At 36.5% G+C, this 22416-nt stretch overlaps 1 protein-coding gene across 26 annotated transcripts in view; it reads left to right on the forward strand.

Moving 5' to 3' along the window:
• Positions 1–22416, forward strand: part of SLMAP (sarcolemma associated protein) — a 169763-nt gene that overhangs the window by 123798 nt on the left and 23549 nt on the right. For 25 of the 26 annotated variants that reach the window (XM_070390831.1, XM_070390842.1, XM_070390835.1 and 22 more), the window contains 3 exons: positions 6222–6281; positions 14968–15048; positions 15349–15408. In XM_070390831.1, coding sequence (XP_070246932.1) covers positions 6222–6281; positions 14968–15048; positions 15349–15408 — 201 coding nt within the window. Of the gene's footprint in view, positions 1–6221; positions 6335–14967; positions 15049–15348; positions 15409–22416 lie in introns of all 26 variants that reach the window. The other variant, XM_070390855.1, reaches the window with a different exon arrangement.

The raw sequence follows: 22416 nt of genomic DNA on the forward strand, positions 1-22416 counted from the left end.
CTCCAGCACAGAAGTTCTCCCACTGTAGACACAGCGGATTCTCACAGCCAATTGGTCTGGAGGTCAATTCCTCCCAGTGATACCTACAACAATCAAGGCTTAAGTGCAACAAGACTGTGCACAAAGCCCACAAAGGGGTGCACCAAGAGTGTCCACCTCAGGTAATTGGGGAGGCTGAGCCACTGGGCCCTATAGGACACCTAGCACACAAAGCCACTCTATCAACACAGGGAAGCATAAAAAATGCAGAAACAAAGAAACAGGTCACAAGTGTCAGAAATGGAGGAAAGCACACTACTGGATATAGAGTTCAAAACCACACATAAGGTTTTTCAAGAATTTTCTAGAAACCGCCAATAAATTTAGTGAGACCCTCAAGAAATCTAGCAAGACCCTCGAGGTTATGAAAAAGGACCAACTAGAAGTTAAGCATACACTGATTGAAATAAAGAATATTATACAGAGATCCAACTGCAGACTAGAGGATCACAAGAATCAAGTCAAAGATTTGAAATACGAAGAAGCAAAAAACACCCAACCGGAAAAACAAAAAGAAAAAAGAATCCAAAAATATGAAGATAGTGTAAGGAGCCTCTAGGACAACTTCAAGCGTACCAACCTCCAAATTATGGGAATGCCAGAAGAAGAGAGAGAGCAAGATATTGAAAACCTATTTGAAGAAATAATGACAGAAAACTTCCCCTACCTGGTGAAAGAAATAGACTTACAAGTCCAGGAAGCACAGAGTACCCCAAACAAAAGGAATCCAAAGAGGACCACACCAAGATACATCATAATTAAAATGCCAAGAGCAAAAGACAAAGAGAGAATCTTAAAAGCAGCAAGAGAAAAACAGTTAGTTACCTACAAGGGAATACCCATACGACTGTCAGCTGATTTCTCAACAGAAACTATGCAGGCCAGAAGGGAGTGGCAAGAAATATTCAAAGTGATGAATAGCAAGAACCTACAACCAAGATTACTTTACCCAGCAAAGCTATCATTCAGAATTGAAGGTCAGATAAAGAGCTTCACAGATAAGAAAAAGCTAAAGGAGTTCATCACCACCAAACCAGTATTATATGAAATACTGAAAGGTGGTCTTTAAGAAGAGGAAGAAGAAGAAAAAGGTAAAGATAAAGATACAAATTATGAACAACAAATACACATCTATCAACAAGTGAATCTAAAAATTAAGTGAATAAAAAATCTGATGAACAGAATAAACTGGTGAATATAATTGAATCAGGGGCATAGAAAGGGAGTGGACTGACAATTCTCTGGGGGAAAGGGGTATGGGGGGTGCGGGAAGAGACTGTACAAAAATCATGCACCTATGGATGAGGACAGTGGCGGGGAGGGGTGTAAGGGCAGAGTGTGGGGTGGGAACCGGTGGAGGGGAGCTATGGGGGGATAAAAGAGGAACACCTGTAATAATCTGAACAATAAAGATTTAATTTTAAAAAAAGAAAAGAAAAAAGTGGCTCTTTAGCTTTAAGAACTTAATCACACCTATGCTCCACTGGAGCTTCTTTTGACTACATCGTTTGCTTTGTTCCTAATTTTTATTTAGTGTGCATAGTAGTGTAGTTAGTGCATAATTTATTTTTATCAACCAGGAAATAAATTTGGTTATGATAGTTTTTGCAACTCCATCATGTTTTCTGACTAAACTAAGTGTTTAATGATGGTTCTCAAATATTATCAAACTTACACTCATCAGTTCTACTCCTTGGTATGTTCCTTACAGAAATGCCTGCACATATATATTGGGTACGAATTTAAGAATTTTCATAGCCACATTATTTACAGAACTTCAGATGAGCCCAAAAGACCGTCAGTAGTCAAATGGATTAAATACACTGAGGTATATTGGATAAAAGAAGCCTCATACAACAGAATATATACTGTAGTATTTCATTTACTTAAAAGTCAAAAGCACTAAAATTCTATTACTTAGTCATGCATATATAGGTATTGTGGCTATAAAGAAATGTAAGAAATAGCCAAAACCGGTTTGGCTCAGTGGATAGAGCATCGGCCTGCGGACTGAAAGGTCCCAGGTTCGATTCTGGTCAAGGGCATGTACCTGGGTTGCGGGCACATCCCCAGTGGGGGATGTGCAGGAGGCAGCTGATCAATGTTTCTAACTCTCTATCTCTCTCCCTTCCTCTCTGTAAAAAATCAATAAAATATATTTTTAAAAAAAAAGAAATGTAAGAAATAAAATACCATAGAACTCAGATTGGAAAGGGGAATGTGGAAGGCTTTGGGGGAAGGAGTTAGGTTCTGTTTCTTGATTTGGGATGTAGTCATACAAACATTTACTTTAAAAGGGTTTATTAACCTGTACTTTTGTGTTTTACGCCCCTTTTTTCATGTTGTTTTCACAATATGGTTTTAAAATAGGAGAAAATGAGTAATTATCTATCCCTCAAAAAATAGGGAGTTTTCCTAAAGAAAGAAAACCCTCTATTTTAACTTCTAGCTGTGCCAGCTCTTTTAAGACCTCGTGTCCATACTTGGAAGTTCTTGTTGTGTCCCTGAGAGGTCTCTGACGTTTTTTGTTTTTTTTAGTACTCCTAAAGGGCTGAGGTCTCCATTCCAAGTTTGTGAACCAGTGATTATAAATTTTTTAAAAAATAATATGTTTTTCTTCTTTAATCATGGACCACTAATAATTCACCACATTTGATAATAAATGTAACCTTAAATAATGTCAATAGTGATAGTAGCAGCAAGTATTTATTATTTAGCACTTATATACTAGTACTATTCAAAACTTTTTATATGTATTTAATCCTTAGTTTTAAAATGAGGAAAATAGCCCTAACTGGTTTGGCTCAGTGGATAGAGCGTCGGCCTGCGGACTGAAGGGTCCCGGGTTTGATTCCAGTCAAGGGCATGTGCCTTGGTTGCGGGCACATCCCCAGTGGGGAGTGTGCAGGAGGCAGCTGATCAATGTTTCTCTCTCATCGATGTTTCTAACTCTCTATCCCTCTCCCTTTCTCTCTGTAAAAAATCAATAAAATATTAAATAAATAAATAAAAATAAAATGAGGAAAATATTCAAATAATTTTTCCAAGTTTGAGCCCTTTAAAAATTTATTTACTCAACAAATATTTATTAAGTATCTACTGTGTATATACCAGGCATTATTTTAGCTGTTGTGGGTATAGAAATGAACAAGACAAAGAAAGCTTTGCCTTCATGTTGTTTACATTTCCTTAAAGAGACAAAAACTAATAAAACAACAAAATAATATGTTAGGTGATGAGTCCACTGAAGAAAAATAAACGAATATAATGCAGTAGGGAGCGACAAAAGTAATAATATATGGGATTTGAACAGAGATAGTACAAAACTGAGTGAGTTATACATGTATCTGGGGAAATGTCTGTGAGATAGAAACTGTGTGAAAACCCAAGGCGGATTTGAAATTGGAGTTTTAGAATAATAAAAATGCTTTAAAAAAAAAAATAAAGGGCCAGATAGTAAATATTTTAGGCTTTGTAGGCTATAAGGTCTCTGTTGGGACTGCTAAACTCTGCCATTTTAGTGGAAAGCAACCATGTCAATCTGTAAATGAATGGACCTGGCTGTGTTCCTATAAAACTATTTACCAAATAGGCAGCAGGCCGGATTTGGTCCAGTGGGGCTGTTGATGACTGACCCCTGGGCTAGATCACATGGGCCTTATAGGTCATGGTAGAAACTTCAGATTTTATTTTAAAAGTGAGAAAGTTGTTGTTTTTAAATATATTTTTATTGATTTCAGAGAGAAAGGGAGAGGGAGAAAGAGATAGAAACATAAATGATGAGAGAGAATAACTGATCGGCTGCCTCCTACACATCCCCTACCGGGAATTGAATCCACAACCCAGGCCTGTGCCCTTGACTGGAATCGAACCCGGATCCTTTAGTCCGCAGGCTAACGCTCTATCCACTGAGCCAGACCAGCAGGTGAGAAAGTTTTAAGCAATAAATTACTCCTGATGTGATATGTGTTTATAATTTTTTAAACAATATGGTACTTAAATTTTCAACATACTAGAGAAAGTTTAGAATAGCTTTCAAAGTCTGTGTTTATATTATTTTATTATTTGCTATATTCGTGTAACAAGCATTTGTGGAACTTGTATTTTATGTCAGAATTGTATTAGGGCCCTGACCGGTTTGGCTCAGTGGATAGAGCGTCGGCCTGCGGACTGAAGGGTCCCGGGTTCGATTCCGGTCAAGGGCATGTACCTTGGTTGCGGGCACATCCCCAGTGGGGGATGTGCAGGAGGCAGCTGATTGATGTTTCTAACTCTCTATCCCTCTCCCTTCCTCTCTGTAAAAAATCAATAAAATATATATTTAAAAAAAAAAGAATTGTATTAGGTATAAAATTATTAGTAAGATAATAATTTTATACCTAATATAAAATTATTCCTGCTTTCTGTAGACAATCAATTCCTAGACTTATTACATTTCTCTTGATAATCTTTGAGGAGTACCTAGTATTGTACCTGGTGCATAGTTGTAAATATTTGAAGGAATCTTAAAAGTTCATAGTATGTTGGGAAAGGTAGACATAGAAAGTTGAAATAGCTTAATAGAGATATGAATTGAAAAGGAATGGAAAGAAGGGAAGAGAGAGATACCAAGTCCATCCAGAGGAAAAAGGAATAGAAGATAAATTCCATTTTAGGCACGGTGAGATTAAGTTCCTGAGATTGCTGAGTGAAGATATGTGGGAAGTAGTAAGACAATAGGGTTCTGAGACCTAAAAGAGAGATCTAAACTAGGCATCAATATTTAGAAATTATAAATGTGGCTCAGTTGGTTGGGTGTTGTCCAGTGCACTGAAAAGTTGCCAGTTCAATTCCTGGTTAGGGAACTTGCCCCAGTTTCAGGCTTGTTCCCCAGTAGGGGGTGTGTAGGAGGCAGCTGAGATGTTTCACTCTCACATTGATGTTTCTCTCTCTCTCTCCCTTCCTCTCTCTCTAAAAATCAATTTAAAATCTTTTTAAAAATAGTGTAGCATATAATGTCATTAAAGCCCACAACCTTGAAACACAAAAAATATAGGAAGCAGAATAAAACTTTATTATTATTATTTTTAATCTTCATCCAAGGATATTTTTCTATTGCTTTTAGATAGAGTGGAAGGGAGGAGGGAAGGGAGAGGGGGAGAGAAAAATATTGATGTAAGAGAGACATATTGATTGGTTGCCTTCCACATGTACCCCTGGGCCGGGGGTGGAGCTTCCAACTGAGGTACATGCTCTTGACCCGGAATCGAACCCGAGACCTCTCGATGCATGGGACAATGCTCAACCAACTGAGCCACACTGGAGGGGCTTAATTTGGCTTTTTAAAAAGGAGGCTGGGGCAAATCGTGTCACATACAATAAAGAGCCTAAATAGGAGGGAAAAAATTGAAAAGGAGCCATGGGTTTGGGCAGATAGGAGGTTATAGTGATCTTGGAACAGTTTCAATTATTGAGTTGTGGGTGTAGACCAAGTTGTAGTAGGTTGAAGAGTGAAAGAATAGAGGAATTATATCACATATGGCAAAAGTATAAGTTGAAGGAGACCAACTGACATACAGGGTTAAATAAGGGGATATACAGAATAGCTATATCATCCTCCTAAGTGAAATTTAGAATATGAAAATCTGACTTTAAATAAATTATAAAGAAGCTACATTATACATTTATAGATAACCCCCTATAAAAGTTTATTTTTTTAATAGCTCTTCTAAAATTATTCATTTGATTGAAAAAAAAGTTATATAGGCATCTCTGCTGAATAGTATCAATAAGGAAAAGTAAACTCTTGGTATAACATAATTTGTATTATTTCTTTATTTAAATAACGTGCCTTCTCAGAATTCCTTTATTTCAACTTAATAGCCTTGATTTAAATAGGATTGCTTTGTTTGTTCTGAGAACTTTTTAAAAAATTGCTAGGCTTTAAAATAAGGTGGAAACTAATGAAAATAAAAGGTAAATTGTTCCCCTACCTCCAGATTTCTGCATTAATCTGATTGTTCTATTAGAGAGTTTGATTTCTCTGAGTTCCCCGTCCAGGGTCTAGTTCTTGTTCAAGCCTAGTCATGGGAGTAATGTTACCATCTTTAAATTTGGTCATGGAATGTGTTGCACTGACTGCCCTGCTCAGGGAAATGCTATTCGGATTGGGCTTGGATAGTAACGTTTATTTTCTTTGGCAGAGAAGCTGATCGTCGAGGGGCATCTAACCAAAGTGGTAGAAGAAACAAAGCTTTCAAAAGGTTTGTGTTCTGTGGGATTTTTCTGTGGGTTTCCCGACTCTTGGATAATGAAGGTTAGTGTATATTTTCAAGGTCATTGTATTTTAAAAAATCAGTTTATTTCTTATAGCTCAAAAAATGGCTGTCCTGTAATAGTGTTATATAATAATATAAAATAGTTGGAATTCTATTTTAAGAAGAATATCTTAATTGGAAAGTTTCTTTTTAAAAGGGTATATATGTGTGTGTGTTTTTAAATGCTTAGAATAGGTTTCTTTAGCTGTTAAAGATTTGTTGCTATCTCTTTCACTTCAGCTTTGATCTCAAACTTTTAATCAAATACAATGTAAATCTTATTTGAAACAACAGGTAAAAAATGTTTGCAGTTCCATTTGGGAGGATATTATACCTTTAACATTTCTTATGATAATATTTTCTTCATTTTTGGTATCTCAATTTGATTTAAACAAAAGTGAATATGTAGAATCTTCTTATATTTTATCATGAATAGTCCTATAATTGCCTGAAGTAGTTTATTCTGTTCATTCTTTTCTGATACAGTTGTCAGACTTAGAGGAGAAAAGTGAGTTTTAAAGCATCATAGTGTCAAGTCACTTTTGTGCATAGGGAAATTGGGCAAATTTTATGGGATATGCTTCTTGTTATTCTACGACTTCTTTCAGAACATACCAGTTTAAAATCTAAAGCTACATTCCCAATTATTTTGGTCATTTAAAACAACGAGTGATAAAAGTTTGGAATACTCAATTTCAGTATATTCTACTTAGTGAAAATAATTGGATTTATTTGGCTTTTAAAAATATTTTAAAGGATAGTGTTATTTCAAATATCTGGTGGCTTCCATTCTGAATTTTGTGCATGGCAGATGCCATATTTGGGGAAAGAATGCATAGAGTATGCATCACTAATATTGTCTGGCAAGCAGGCATTGAGTTTCAGAACGTGAACTATTTTTAGTACATATGGCAATTTATTTCATCTTATTAAAGTGAGATGAGAACAGACTTTAAAATAGCTTGTACTTCATCACCTAAATATCTATTCAGATTAGTTGGTTGAATAAGCAACACTTTGAAGTAGAAGTAGAGCCTTCGGTGGAAAAATGAATGCCTCTTTAATTAAGAAAAGTATCTTGATGCTTCTTTTTAATGCATTCTGAATTAAACTATATTTGCTCAAAATTATGTGATGTCATTTTTGAAAGAAATTTGTGCAATCTTACTGATTTCCTTTTGAAATTTGGCTGTAAAATACGTATTGAACATTTTAAAGAGCATGCTTTTTAATTTTTATTTATTTTTTAAGTATTTTTTTATTGATTTCAGAGAAGAAGGGAGAGGGAGAGAGAGATAGAAACATCAATGATGAGAGAGAATCATTGATTAGCTGCCTCCTGCACACCCCCTACTGGGGATCGAGCCTGCAACCCGGGCTTGTGCCCTTGACCGGAATTGAACCAGTCCACAGGCCGATGTTCTATCCACTGAGCCAAACCAGCCAGGGCTAAAGAGCATGCTTTTTTATCTAGCAGTTTTACTTCTGGCCTTTTTATCTTAAGTAAAACATCAAATGTGCAAGGGTATTTTAGTGTTACTTTTTTGGTTTTGTTTTGTGCTTGTTTTTGTTTTAATAGATTTTTGTTTTGAGAGGGAGACAGAGAGAGATCAATTTGTTGTTCCACTTATCTATGCATTCATTGGGTGATTCTTGTATGTGCCCTGACCAGAGATAAATTCCACAACCTTGGCGTATTGAGACAACACTCTAACCAACTTAGCTACATGGCCAGGGCCTGTTTTAGTGTTGTTTTAAAAAGCAAAAAGAGAAAAACATAGGTGTCCATTAATAAATTATAGCAGATAAATTCATGCAAGAGAATAGAATACACCCTTTAAAAATAATAATACAGATACAAATGTTATATACCCAGAGATATTTTTTGTCTCCTATCAGCATTTTACTAGTACTTCTCACAGTAAACATGCAGAGGTAATACTTGTAACAAACTAGATGGCTGAAATAAGTTACATTTTAAATATTTTATATCTGGCTGTAAAGTATTTTCTTTTGCATCTGGCCAAATTGTGTTATTTTTGTTTTATTGGTAATGTTTTTAGGGGAATTTTCTGCATTGAAAGTATCAGTTGCTAGAAATTGCCAGTTATCAGCTGTGCAATCTTAGTATTTTACCTGATGCAAAATGTAATCATTGGCTGCATATGCTTTTTGTTTAAGCCCTTACTCAACTTGCAGTTAGTGTGTGTTTACAGTTGCTTTAGGGGTGAAAGTAGTAAGAAAATAGTAGTTAGACAGCTGGATTGAACTTCAAGTTCTACCGCTAGCTATATGCCATCAGATAACTTACTTTAGTTCTTTAAATCTCAGTTTCCTCATTTGTAAACAGGGATTGGCAATATTTAACTTGCAGGGTTTTGTGGGAATTTAATGAACCATTGCTTATAAAGCAGGAAGCACCACACTGGTATTCACACAAATGTTAGTTCTCTTTTTCCTTTTTTTTTTTTTTTTATATGTTTTTGTTGATTACAGAGAAAGGGAGATGGAGAGAGGGATAGAAACATCAATCATGAGAGAGAATCATTGATTTGCTGCCTCTTGCACACTCCCTACTGGGTTTTGAGCCTACAACTTGGGCATGTGTCCTGACAGGGAATTGAACCCTGACTTCCTGGCTCATGAGTAGACATTCAACCACTGAGCCACACCAGCCTGGCATCTCTCCTTTTCCTTCTTATCCTGATCCTTAACCTTGCTCTATTTCCTGGTTCTAATGGTATACAAAGTGGTCTATGGCCCATATGTTTGTTTTGCCCATCCATTGTTATGTCTATTGAAAGATACAGTGAAAATAGTCACCTTGTTGTAGATTTCCCAGTTTGGGAATAGTCTTGGTATTGATGTTGGTAGCTATATTTTTATTTCCTTCTGTATACTATTGGTATGTATCTTAATGATTAAATACTGCAGAGAAAATGAACTAGTAATGACTTTTTATTTTTTTATTTTTTTTATTTTTTAAATTAAATCTTTATTGTTCAGATTACATTTGTTCCTCTCCCCCCCCGCCCCCCGCCCATAACTCCCCTCCTTCCAGTTCCCGCCCCACCCTCCACCCTCACTCCCCACCCACTGTCCTCATCCATAGGTGCACGATTTTTGTCCAGTCTCTTCCTGCATCTCCCATTCCCCTTTCCCCCCCAAGAATAGTCTGTCCATTCCCTTTCTATGTCCCTGATTCATTATAATCACCAGTTCATTCTGTACATCAGATTATTTATTCACTTGATTTTTAGATTCACTTGTTGATAGATGCATGTTTGTTGTTCACAATTTGTATCTTTACCTTTTTCTTCTTCCACTTCTTAAAGGATACCGTTCAGCATTTCATATAATACTGGTTTAGTGGTGATGAACTCCTTTAGCTTTTCCTTGTCTGTGAAGCTCTTTATCTGACCTTCAATTCTGAATGATAGCTTTGCTGGATAAAGTACTCTTGGTTGTAGGTTCTTGGTATTCATCACTTTGAATATTTCTTGCCATTCCCTTCTGGCCTGCAAAGTTTCTGTTGAGAAATCAGCTGACAGTCGTATGGGTATTCCCTTGTAGGTAATTGAGTCTCTTTCTCTTGCTGCTTTTAAGATTCTCTCTCTGTCTTTTGCTCTTGGCATTTTAATGATGATGTGTCTTGGTGTGGTCCTCTTTGGATTCCTTTTGTTTGGGGTTCTCTGTGCTTCTTGGACCTGTAAGTCCATTTCTTTCACCAGGTGGGGGAAGTTTTCTGCCATTAATTCTTCAAATAGGTTTTCAATATCTTGCTGTCTCTCATCTTCTGGCACTCCTATTATTCTGATATTAGTCCGCTTGAAGCTGTCCCAGAGGCTCCTTACACTATCTTCACACTTTAGGATTCTTTTTTCATTTTGCTTTTCCAGTTGGGTGTTTTTTGCTTTCAAAACTTTGGTTTGATTCTTGCGCTCCTCTGGTCCGCTATTGGGTATAATATTCTTTATTTCAGTCCGTGTATGCTTACTTTCTAATTTCTTTATCGTAGCATCGAGGGTCTCATTAGTTTTCGTGAGGCTCTGCTCAAGTTTATTGCAAGCCCTCAAAATTGCGATTTTTAGCTCCATATCCTCCATTTCTGTCATGTTTTTTTGTCTCCGCATCTTTTATGCTTTCTTGGTGCACCCCCTTGTGGTCTTTGTGCACAGTCTTGTTCTAGTTAAGCCTTAATTGTTGTAGTTAATACTAGAGGGATTTGACCACCAGGCAGACTGGCTGTGAGAATCAGCTGTGGGAAAACTTCTGTCCTCTGGGGAGGTGCTAATCTAGCCTTTGCCTGAGGCAATCCGGCAAATGGCTCTGCCCAGGGCTTGGGCAGGGCGGGCTCAACAGGGCGGGTGGAGGGAGCAGCTATGGCTGCTCTCAGTCCGTCCCCAGGGGCTCCGCCTCTCTGTCCCAGCAACCGCTGCAAACCTCGGAGGGACCGTAGCCAGACAGCCCCGCTTCTCCCGTTTGAGTCTGGGTCCCTAGAGACTCACCCGGATCTGTAGCCCAGAGTCTGAGACTCCCTCCTGATTGAAAACGACAACCGCGCCCTCAGCCACCAGCCCGCTTTGCGCGCGCACCACCATACCTTTAAATTTTCCACACTGCGCCTCTTCTGAGCCTCGTAATGCTGTTGTTTTTCCTTCTAGTTGAAGAGTCTCTCCTCAGCCAGCCTTCCTGTGGTTCTGGTTGATGTCCGTTCCGTCTTTTAGTTGTATTTTTGAAGTGGTTGTTTGTGGCAGCAGTCTCCGGTGTTTACCTATGCCGCCATCTTCGATTCTCCTCTAGTAATGACTTTTTTTTTTTAGAGGAATAGCATTTTTTTAAAAATATATTTTATTGATTTTTTACAGAGAGGAAGGGAGAGAGATAGAGAGTTAGAAACATCGATGAGAGAGAAACATCGATCAGCTGCCTCCTGCACACCTCCTACTGGGGATGTGCCCGCAACCAAGGTACATGCTCTTGACCGGAATCGAACCTGGGACCTTTCAGTCCGCAGGCCGACGCTCTATCCACTGAGCCAAACCGGTTTCAGCATCTAGTAATGACTTTTTAAAAAATTTTTAAATTGATTGGGATGACATTGGTTACTAATGACTTTTTATACTAGAAAGTTGGGTGCTGCTTCATAGCTGAAGAATAGGGGTAGAGACTTTACCAGTTATTTGTTGTGTCTTGTGCTTCATTCTTTTTTATTATTATTATTGATTTCTTACAGAGAGGAAGGGAGAGGGATAGAGAGTTAGAAACATCAATGAGAGACATCGATTAGCTGCCTCCTTCACACCCTCCATTGGGGATGTGCCCGAAACCAAGGTACATGCCCTTGACCGGAATCGAACCTGGGACCCTTCAGTCCACAGGCCGACGCTCTATCCACTGAGCCAAACCGGTTAGGGCATAGTGCTTCATTCTTAAATAGACTTAGTTTGCCTTTATATAATCCTATATAATAAAAAAGGCTAATAGATGCAAATTGTCCCCTCCGGAGTTCGACCGACCGGGAGTTCGACCACTCGCTATGACGTGCGCTGACCACCAGGGGCAGCGTGGAACAAAGGAAGGCCCCGATCAGCCCTGATCGCCGGCCAGGTGTAGGGACCCTACTCGTGCATGAATTTCATGCACCAGGCCTCTAGTAACTGTAATATCAGTACATAAATATGGTGGATCATGAGTTGACTAAATAAAAAATCTACTTTGCTTTTTTATTTACAGTAGATTTGTGCCTTCAGTCATCCTTTTTTAAAAAGCAACTACTATGAACTGTGCACTGTTCTATGCGGTAGGGTGGGGGGGTTTATAACAATTAACAAAACTGAAAAAAATCCCTGCCTTCATGGAGCTTATTTTCTAGTAAGACCTTAATGAAAAGGTTGGACCAACTTTTAAGGCAATTTTACCTTCCTGGATAATACTCTAAATATAAAACAAATGTTCTTTCTAAACCAGAAGAATGCTTTTGAAAATATATCCCTCTTGGTTTTACCTCAATACCTTGATCATAAAATTGCCAAGAATATAAAAATCAGAAGAGAGTCATTTTTCTGTTTTCCTTTCTGTTACCCAGAGTGGTTCCTTTTGTATGTATATAGATTAGGTGTACTAGCTACCTTATTTGAGACTACAACTTTGTGATCAAAACTAGGACATTTGGAAATGTCTGATTATAGCACGTTATGAATGCACCAGAACAGATTGGATGCCCATGGATCTTCATGGTCAGTGACTTCACTTCTAATCTCAGTTCCGTCTCTCAGTAGTCAACCTTTGACTAGAAAAGACAGTTAGAAAAGAAGCAAAGGCTTTTTGTAATCCATCATCCTTTTTACAAGTTAAGCCACAAATTCTAGGGGTGTTCTTAAATGGAATAGCCATTACAAGTTATATTTTAATATTATATTTAATTTTGACAGTAATGATTTTAGATAGATTTCTGACTGTTTTCAAAATGGAAAATATGCCTTAATTTAGTTGATTATAAGACAGTATATATTCACTATAATTTTTCAAATAATTTATGACTGTGAAATTAGAAAGTAAATGTCTACCATATCCCTGTTTCCAGAGTAACTATTGGTATCTCTATTGTAGGTCCTTCTACATTTGAATAAATATATACAAAAGAATTTCACAGCTAGTTGTATAGCTGTTTTCAATTTTAATGGGGTCATATTATAAATACTGTTCTTTAACAGATTTTATTTTTGCTTAATAGTACTCAATATATCTTTTTTTTAAAAAATATTTTTATTGACTTCAGAGAGGAATGGAGAAGAAGCAAGAAATAGAAACATCAATGATAAGAGATAATCATTGATTGGCTGCCTCCTGCACGCCCCTACTGGGGATTGAGCCTGCAAACGGGGTATGTGCCCTGATCGGAAATCGAGCCGTGACCTCCTGTTTCATAGGTCGATGCCCAATCACTGAGCCACACCATCCGGGCTCAATATATCTTGAATATTTTCCATTTCATAATAAACAGTGCTGCAGTGAACATTTTTATAGATACTATATGTAGTTTATTTTTTCTTTAGGGAAAGTACGAAAAGTAGATATGTGCATTTAAGTTTTGATACATTATCGCCACAAACAATACAAATGTATAACATAATAAAAAATAATCATATACTTAGGGAATTTATAATCTCACTAAGGAAATAATATATATGTACAAACACAGAATGGCATGAAATAGAACATAATTAATTTCAAAAACATGATACAATAAAGAAGATGCAGTATAAAGGAGCGGCATCCTGGAGATAGATATGAAGACTTCCTCAGAGGTGATGGGGCTTAAGCTGTATCTTACAGAATGAATAGGACAAGTAGAGAGAATGGTCGTTGAGTTTAGGGGAATTCAACTTAAGCAAAGAATTGCAGGTCATAATGAGCTGACATGCATTGGCTCTCTAAGAGGCTGGCCTAATTGAAAAAGAGCTCATGTGGGAATTAATGCAGGGACAAGGTTATGGCTAATTGGCTTATGGAGAACAGGGAGATGCTAAAGAATTATGATTAGAGAAATAACCATCTCTGTAAATAGTATCATAATGCATATCATAGTATCCACAGATGTGTATTTTAGATGAGAAACTAGGGCCTAATTAATTCCCAGTCACCTTTAATTAATTGTTGGAGTTACAGTTAGGATTTTTGAGAGCACTTCATTGAAAACTATACCTAGGATATCTTTATTGAATCAGGCAGCACACTACTTGAAAATACAAAACTTTTTAAAAAGTTTTTTTCTCAATGTGGTTCAGGTACAGTTATATTTTCTTTAGATATAAAAGGCTCTTGCCTTGGCCAGTGGTGTTCAATGGTTAGGACATAAACCCAAGCACCTAAGGGTCACAGATTCAGTTCCTGGTCAAGGGCATGTACCTGGGTTGCAGGTTCAGTCCCCAGCTCCAGTCAGGATGTGTACGGAGGCAACCAATTGATGTGTCAATTGACATCTCTCACATTGATGTTTCTCTCTCTCTTTTCCCCTCCCTCCCTTCCTTCCAGTCTCTCTTAAGAAAAAAAAAAAAAATCAATGGAAAAAATATCCTCGGTTGAGGATTAACAAAATAAATAAATAAAATAAAGATGCTTTCAAAAAATTAAAATAAGTTAAAGGCTGTTAATTTTACTGTCTTAAGTTTTACCTTTATAACAAATAATTATTTTACTTTTGTTATAAGTATAAATATTACTAAGACAAACTAGTGTTTTTTATGTAATAGAACCATTTTCTTTCATCATCTTCATAAAATGTCCACATTTTCCTGAGAGTTTTGTTATATTTGTTGCAGTTTTCTAAATACTTTAGCAAAGCTTGCTTCATTTTTGTTTCCAGTTGGCCAGTGGACAGCCTTGAACAAAAGCCCCAGCCCTCTGCACAACAGACATGCTCCACATTATAATTTAATATGAGCTACGTGTAATAACCAGCATTCCATTTTGGACTAGAGTGGTGAAGAAGTAAGAGATTAGTGACCTGAGTTCATTTTAAAAGTATTTTGCATAACAGTAGATTTAGAGCACGCATAGCCTGAAGTAGTTTTATTGATAGAAGCTATTTAATTATAATGAGATTCTGCTTTTTTTTCCTTTTTGGTAGAAAACCAAGCAAGAGCAAAGGAATCTGATTTATCAGATACTCTGAGTCCAAGCAAAGAAAAAAGTAGTGACGACGCTACAGGTGAGTTTTAACCTAATGTTTACTAATTTGCAGATGTTATTATTACCAAGCAGTTTAGATATGCAGGTTAATGTGGGTGGAGATTTCAAAGTTTGTGTTTGAGGGAAAAGCAGTGCTTTCATTTACCAAGTCATTTTCTTGAATCCTGAATATATGGATAAAACTATCCAAATAAAATAGCTATATAAATTTCAACTATTCAAATACAATATAAGTATAAATTTCGGTTATTTATTTTAATAGTAACAGCTTGCTGATAGAGTTGACTACTGTTTATAATTATCTTTTTTCCCTCTGTAGACGCCCAAATGGATGAGCAAGACCTAAATGAACCGCTTGCTAAAGTGTCCCTATTAAAAGGTACTTTAACATGTTTTTATAACATTTTAAACCAGGGCATCAGATTTACATACCCTTTGCCACAAATCAATTCCATGTATAATGTGAGATTTTCAGTTTTAGTTAAAAGATTATGTAAGATAGGTTCTGTAAAGTAGCAGGAACTAAAATTAAAAACGTTGGTGTTGGTGTCAATGCTTCAAACAAAAATATTTAAATTGTAAAATAATGTTTATCAGTCTAGATTATGAAGGGAAAAGCAGGAAGTGATAAAATATGATATGCAACAATTTTTTGTATGTTTACCTCGGTACCTCTGATAGAAACTCATTGCTGCTTTTAACATAAATTAGTAAAAGGTGAAAATATTAACTTCCTTGGGGAAAACCACCTGTTTGCTCTATTATCATATTATAGCAGTTATAAGTGTCCTAATTTTCTCATCATTCTCTTCTCCAGTAAAGATACCCAGGTTCTTAGGACACTTCTATAAATTTCGGGTGGGGGTAAAGTAAGCAATGCTTGTAATAAATTTTTTCATTTGTTTCACTTCTAAATAAGAAGTATATTTATTTATTGATATTTACTTGTTTAAAATGAAATGGATAGGCAATAAATCAACATTTAAGTGTTTTTAAAATGAAGTGCCTTGGGTTGGCTTATTTATAAATCTGTGGTTATCAGCATTTAGACTCTTATATTGCCTTAGTGTACACAAGGAAAATTGAGATGTGAGTTCAGACCAGTTGGTTAAACATGTTGGTAGCAATGGACTAACACCGGGCAGTTCTCTGAAATCAGCAGCAGAAGCAGCCTATGGAAGTTTCTTTTTTTTTTTTTTGGTAAAAATACTTATGCTCTGGCTGGGCTATTAAGGGATCTTCCAGTCCAGACCCTGAGCTTTGGATTATTTATAGAAACCTTAATTTCACCCTGCATGACTCTTCTGCTGGCCTGGTGGTGCAATGATGGGGATTGAGGGTGGCTAACAAAGAGATTACTTAGATTCTCTTAGAGTTCCTTAGTCTGAACATCCTGGCCTTCTTTTTTCTTCCACGTGGATATTAAAGCTCACTCACATGGCTTTTTGAGCCACCTTTGATTGAATTCCATTACCAAGGAAAGTCCTAAGATTACTGGCCCAGGCAACGAATTGCCAACTTGTCTTCAAATATGAGCATAGTTTCCAGCAGGTCACCTTTGATGTTAAAAAGGCATGATTTCTTTCTAGTATTGTAAATAATAAATCTACATTAATTTTTTCAGAATCCAGAAATTTTATCTTGGAATATTTCTGATTCTTTGCAGAAATACAGTATTGTTATTATATAAAAAATTGTTACTGAAAACATGTCAGAACCCCTGGGCCTTTGTGGGAACATAGGAAAACAAGAGAAAAGGTGAATGAGTAATGAAAAACTATCATACAAATTAGCTGTTCTTGTGGTCTTTTTTACTATAGAAATCTCCCAGAAATCTTTTTAGCAGCCAAGTTCAGATTGATTTATAAGTAGCATTTATGATTATATTAATTACATTCAACTTGTTATTAGTACTTTTGTAATTTTATGTCAGTCTGTTCTAAATTTTATTTTTATCCTCTTGCCAGAAGTTCAGTAAAATTTACATATTTGTTGAATGAATTAATAAAAGACCTCTTACATCAAAATTATAAAACCACAAGAGTGTTAGGAAAGTAACATTCTAGACAAAAAGCTAAGAGTCAAAGAGGTCTGGGCTCAATCTCAGCTTTGTTATTTATTTGTGATAGGTCCTTGGGCAAATTGCTTAACCTCTGTGCTTCACTTTTTTTCATTTGTCAGACTGGGAAAAACCAACTTCATCAGGTTATTGTTAGGATTAAATTAAATAATGTATTTGCCATGGTGTTAGGAATATAACATGTTAAGATTGGTACCATAATGAAGACACTGATTATAATAATGATAGTAATTGATAAAAATAGACTTGTCTGTTCAATAGTAACTTTTCACTCATTGAATAAGATTGTGAGGTTTAAAATAAATATTTCCTACTTTATCTTTTAGGGAAAAGCAGGTGGTGGATATTTTCAAATTAATAATAGAGCGTGCCCTTCTAGTTGTTAGATGGTATGCTGCCCAATTCACAAATCACATAATAAAGCCACTTAGAACTTAATAATAGTTAATAATAATATCTGTTTGTTACTTTGCCACATGTCAAGGAAATTTTTTTTTTTAAATCCTTGAGCACCACAGTAAGGCTAAGTCGTTTCTGTACAAGTACTCATAAAAGGGAAAGTTGTGGGAGAGAAAGAGACTGGAAAATGCAAGGTGCATGTAGAAGGAGGATGGGTGTACTAATGCTGCTAGTAATCGCTTGGGTTGCCATTGGTTAAGATGGGTCAGAATTCCCTAACCTTCCTTTAAGTCAGTGGTTCTCAACCTTCTGGCCCTTTAAATACAGTTCCTCATGTTGTGACCCAACCATAAAATTATTTTCGTTGCTACTTCATAACTGTAATGTTGCTACTGTTATGAATCGTAATGTAAATATCTGAGATGCAGGATGGTCTTAGGCGATCCCTGTGAAAGGGTCATTCGACCACCAAAGGGGTCTCGACCCACAGGTTGAGAACCGCTGCTTTAAGTTAAGGTGACAAAAACAGAACCCCCAACTTCTCTTACATTCTATATAATTGCCAATTCTTGTTAATGAAGTACTATCTTTATCAACACCTATTGAAAGATTTTGCAGATTGATTTTAAGAACAGACTAAGTCAGTCACTGATTAAATGTAAAGAAAAATCAACCAGTTTAGAGTCAGGCATATTTTAGAAGTGTTTCTAAGAAAGTCACCATGACCCTAAATAGTTGTTTTTCCCATTGCTTTTTTTCTTTTGTAAGAGTTGTATAAATTCTTAAAAATAATGTATTCACTACCACTTACTAGAAACATTTGGGTTATGCTTGATTATGTGTGGTTGTGCTTGGTAATCTGTGTAAGTTCAGTAGGCTGACAGATTTTTTTTCCTAAATAAAGAGTAAATTATTAGACCACAATGTTAACATTTAGAGTTGTAAAAAGGAGTTACATTTAAGTAATCCCATTATTTTCCCCACTGAACCCCTATGCCCGACTTCTGGAACCATTATTTTTTAATTTTATTTTTCCTTTTAAAAAAATAGCCAATCTTTACTTAGAATTATAGTATGCTACTTTTCATTTTAGTTATCTAGGGTTAAGAAAATAAGCTAAAGTAGATGAAAAATTCACCATAAGATGTAAATAAAAGGATGATAGCAATAGTACCTTTGTCCTGAAATAAAAATCATTCTTAACCAACTTATGCCACTTTTGAAAGAGAAATGAAGATGTGGCTTTAACCCAGGTTTTTATGTGCTTGAAATCATTTCCCTAAAAACCAATAAAAAGAAAACTAGAATTTAGTCCAAGTAGTATTGAACACAAGTGGTCTATTTAGGGACTGTGCCAGAGCCTGCCATGGTTTCAAAGTCTGGTAAGACTGTCCTTGGAGTTTGAGAAAGTTCTAGTCAAAAGGTGATAGGAAAGTTACAGATGATAAACTGCTTCTTTGTTGATGTTGCCATTAGGAGTCAAAGTGGGAGTAAGAATGTTCAGATTTTTTATGGTTCTTTTTGTTTATTTTGGAAGATGGGGAGGAAAGGCAGTTTGAGCTTCATGGAATAAGTATCATTTGAGATGACCCTGAAAGTATATCTATCATATTATATATGACGTGTTCAATAATTTAAAAAACAACCTGAATCTGGTCAACTTGAAGGTCGTTAAAGATTAGGGGCACATTCAAAATAATGTGGTGTGCGTACAACAAAATTAGAATGTGGAAAATTCTGTAGGACAGTGACCCAGTTTCTTCAAGTAAATTTCGAGATTTAAGAGATGTGTCAACTAAATGCAATGTGTGAACCTTGTTTGGATCATCATTCAAACAATCCAACTGCAAAAGAAATTTGAGACAATGGGACGTTTTTAATACTAAGTGGATACTTGATATTACGGAATTACTTATTATTTTCAGTGTGATAATATTATTAGTTATTTTTGTTTTTAGTTCTTGACTTTTGGAGAATATATTTAGATATATTTTAAGTGGTTAGGATTATAAGAAGAGAGAGATATCTTCTCAAAGAAAATATTAAAAACTACAAGCTTTATAATATGGGTTGGTTTTGACAAGTACAGTATAATTAAAGTTTGTTCACATAATCATTTGAGTGTTTTTTTAAGTTGGGGTGATTATTTTGGCAAAACTCAGTGGCTTCTGAGCACAGAAATTTGCTCAGACCTGTATTTTTGGGAGATTTGTTGGATGAATTGGAATAGATAGAAGCTCGAGGTAAGGAGGCTTAGGTAATTATTGACGGTCTGAATTAGGGTGACTGTTGTGGAAATTTAAACAAAAGAACAAAATTGGCCTCTGTTGTTCTTTCTTTGGTAATTATCTGAAATCCATAGGCCTGAGAAGCAGAATATTGAGAGAAAAATGAAAGTCAGATATTATTTCTGGAAGAAGAGGTATCCTGGTGGGAAAGTGATGGTTCTAATTTGGCACGTGTTGAACAGGAAAGGTGACCTGGTGTGCCTGTTGTCCCAGCATAATTATTACAAGTGCTCCCTTTCACATTTAAAGGTGTCCTTGTTTCATATTGTTATCCTAGGAATTAGAAATGCTTTAGAAGTGCAAGACAGAAACTAGGACTAGAGAGTCATTGTCATTTATTTCTGAGACATTTATTGACCTAAGAAATACAGAGAGATAAGACACATGCAGAGGCTATGGTCTTATGGAAGATAGTGTTGACAGGGTATAATTAGGCGTGGTGAAAACTTTGGAGAGCATATCTAACCATGTTTTGGGAATTCTATGCATAGGGATGGACCATCGTAGCAAGGGGAAATTACAGAGAAAGAACGAACAATGGGGAGGAAAAGGAGCCAATAAAAGATCCAGTTATCAAGAAGGAGCCTAGCTGGTCAGAAGGAATGGCAGAGGGGTGAGAATCAACAATAAGAGGTTGCTGCCTAGAGCTATCTCATATGGCTGCACATACCCACGACAGAAAAATGGTCTTTCTCCATTGTAAAGGTTGTTCTCAACTAAGCCTGCAACTACCAGACCTTCCAAAGGGAGGAGTGCTATTAATAAAAAAAGGATACTCCCACCTGGCCAACTGCCTCAGTCAGATCTTTTATCAATTGACGAGTTAACAGATGTTGTGGCTACATTAGCCTTCAGCAAATATGCAAAATAGAACTTGGGAAAAAATACTTTGATTTGGCCTTTTACCAAATCAGATGTTCATAGCATCTCATCCATGTTTAGAGCAAAGGGAAGGTTTAAGTTAACTCTCCAGTCTTCTGAAGAAATTTAATTAGGACATCATATAGGTATTGCAAGTGACAAGGCTGGTTCATTTAGTGGGTTTTTGTGTGGTATGGACCTCTTTATAGGATTTACCCTTAGTCTGAGAAAAGCTAGCCCTTGGCCTATACTATACACCAGGTAGTTCTAAATATAAAGCATTTGTGTTAAAGGGAAAATAGATCTGTTATTCTTTCCATGCTATCATAGATCCTAAAAACATTTATTTCCACCCGACTTGCACAGCTAAATAAAGTAGATTTGGCTCAGTAAGGCTTCCATTTATCTTCATCTAAACACTTTGAACTGATACTTATCACAAGACTTTTTCCAAGATTATGAAGTACATTGTTACAAAAAGTCTGTGACAAAAGTAAGGTACCACGACAGTGGACCCAAGCCATAATAAACTAATAATGCATTTTCCCACAGAACCCTATGAAGTACAATGAGCCATTGATCAACCGTAGCAGAAAAAAGATTTGCTCATTTGTCTTTGGCAAAAAAAAAAAAAAAAAAATTTTTCTTTTAAATTGTCACTTGGTTTTCTGAAAAGAGGATCAACACATTGACTACTTGATTAGTTTGAATATAGTCATTTGTGTTTATATTAAACTTAATTTGTAAAGATTTGGAGTCAATATCTCTACTTCTATGATCAAACTCTAGAATTTTATATTTATACTAGAGGCCCGGTGCACAAAAATTTGTGCACTGGCGGGGGAGGGCGGGGGGGAGGGGGTGTACCTCAGCCCAACTTGTGCCCTCTCACAATCTGGGACCCCTCGGGAGATAACCACCTGCTGGCTTAGGCCCGCTCCCCAGGTGGCAGATGGCTCCCCTCCGCCCGGTTCCCACCCCACACTCTGCCCTTACCACCCGCCCCCCCCCCCCCCCACTGTCCTCATCAATAGTTGTACGATTTTTGTCCAGTCTCTTCCCGCACCCCCCACACCCCTTTACCCCCCGAGAATAGTCAGTCCACTCCCTTTCTATGCTCCTGATTCTATTATATTCACCAGTGTATTCTGTTCATCAGATTATTCACTTGATTTTTAGATTCACTTGTTGATAGATGTGTATTTGTTGTTCATAATTTGTATCTTTACCTTTTTCTTCTTCCTCCTCTTCTTAAGGGATACCTTTCAGTATTTCATATAATACTGGTTTGATGGTGATGAACTCCTTTAGCTTTTTCTTATCTGTGAAGCTCTTTATCTGACCTTCAATTCTGAATGATAGCTTTGCTGGGTAAAGTAATCTTGGTTGTAGGTTCTTGCTATTCATCACTTTGAATATTTCTTGCCACTCCCTTCTGGCCTGCATAGTTTCTGTTGAGAAATCAGCTGACAGTCGTATGGGTATTCCCTTGTAGGTAACTAACTGTTTTTCTCTTGCTGCTTTTAAGATTCTCTCTTTGTCTTTTGCTCTTGGCATTTTAATTATGATGTATCTTGGTGTGGTCCTCTTTGGATTCCTTTTGTTTGGGGTTCTCTGCGCTTCCTGGACTTGTAAGTCTATTTCTTTCACCAGGTAGGGGAAGTTTTCTGTCGTTATTTCTTCAAATAAGTTTTCAATATCTTGCTCTCTCTCTTCTTCTGGCACCCCTATAATTCGAATGTTGGTACGCTTGAAGTTG

This window comes from Myotis yumanensis, unplaced genomic scaffold, assembly GCF_028538775.1.
Source record: "Myotis yumanensis isolate MYYU_CA2020_CCGP unplaced genomic scaffold, mMyoYum1.0.hap1 SCAF_14, whole genome shotgun sequence".
NCBI lineage: Eukaryota > Metazoa > Chordata > Mammalia > Chiroptera > Vespertilionidae > Myotis > Myotis yumanensis.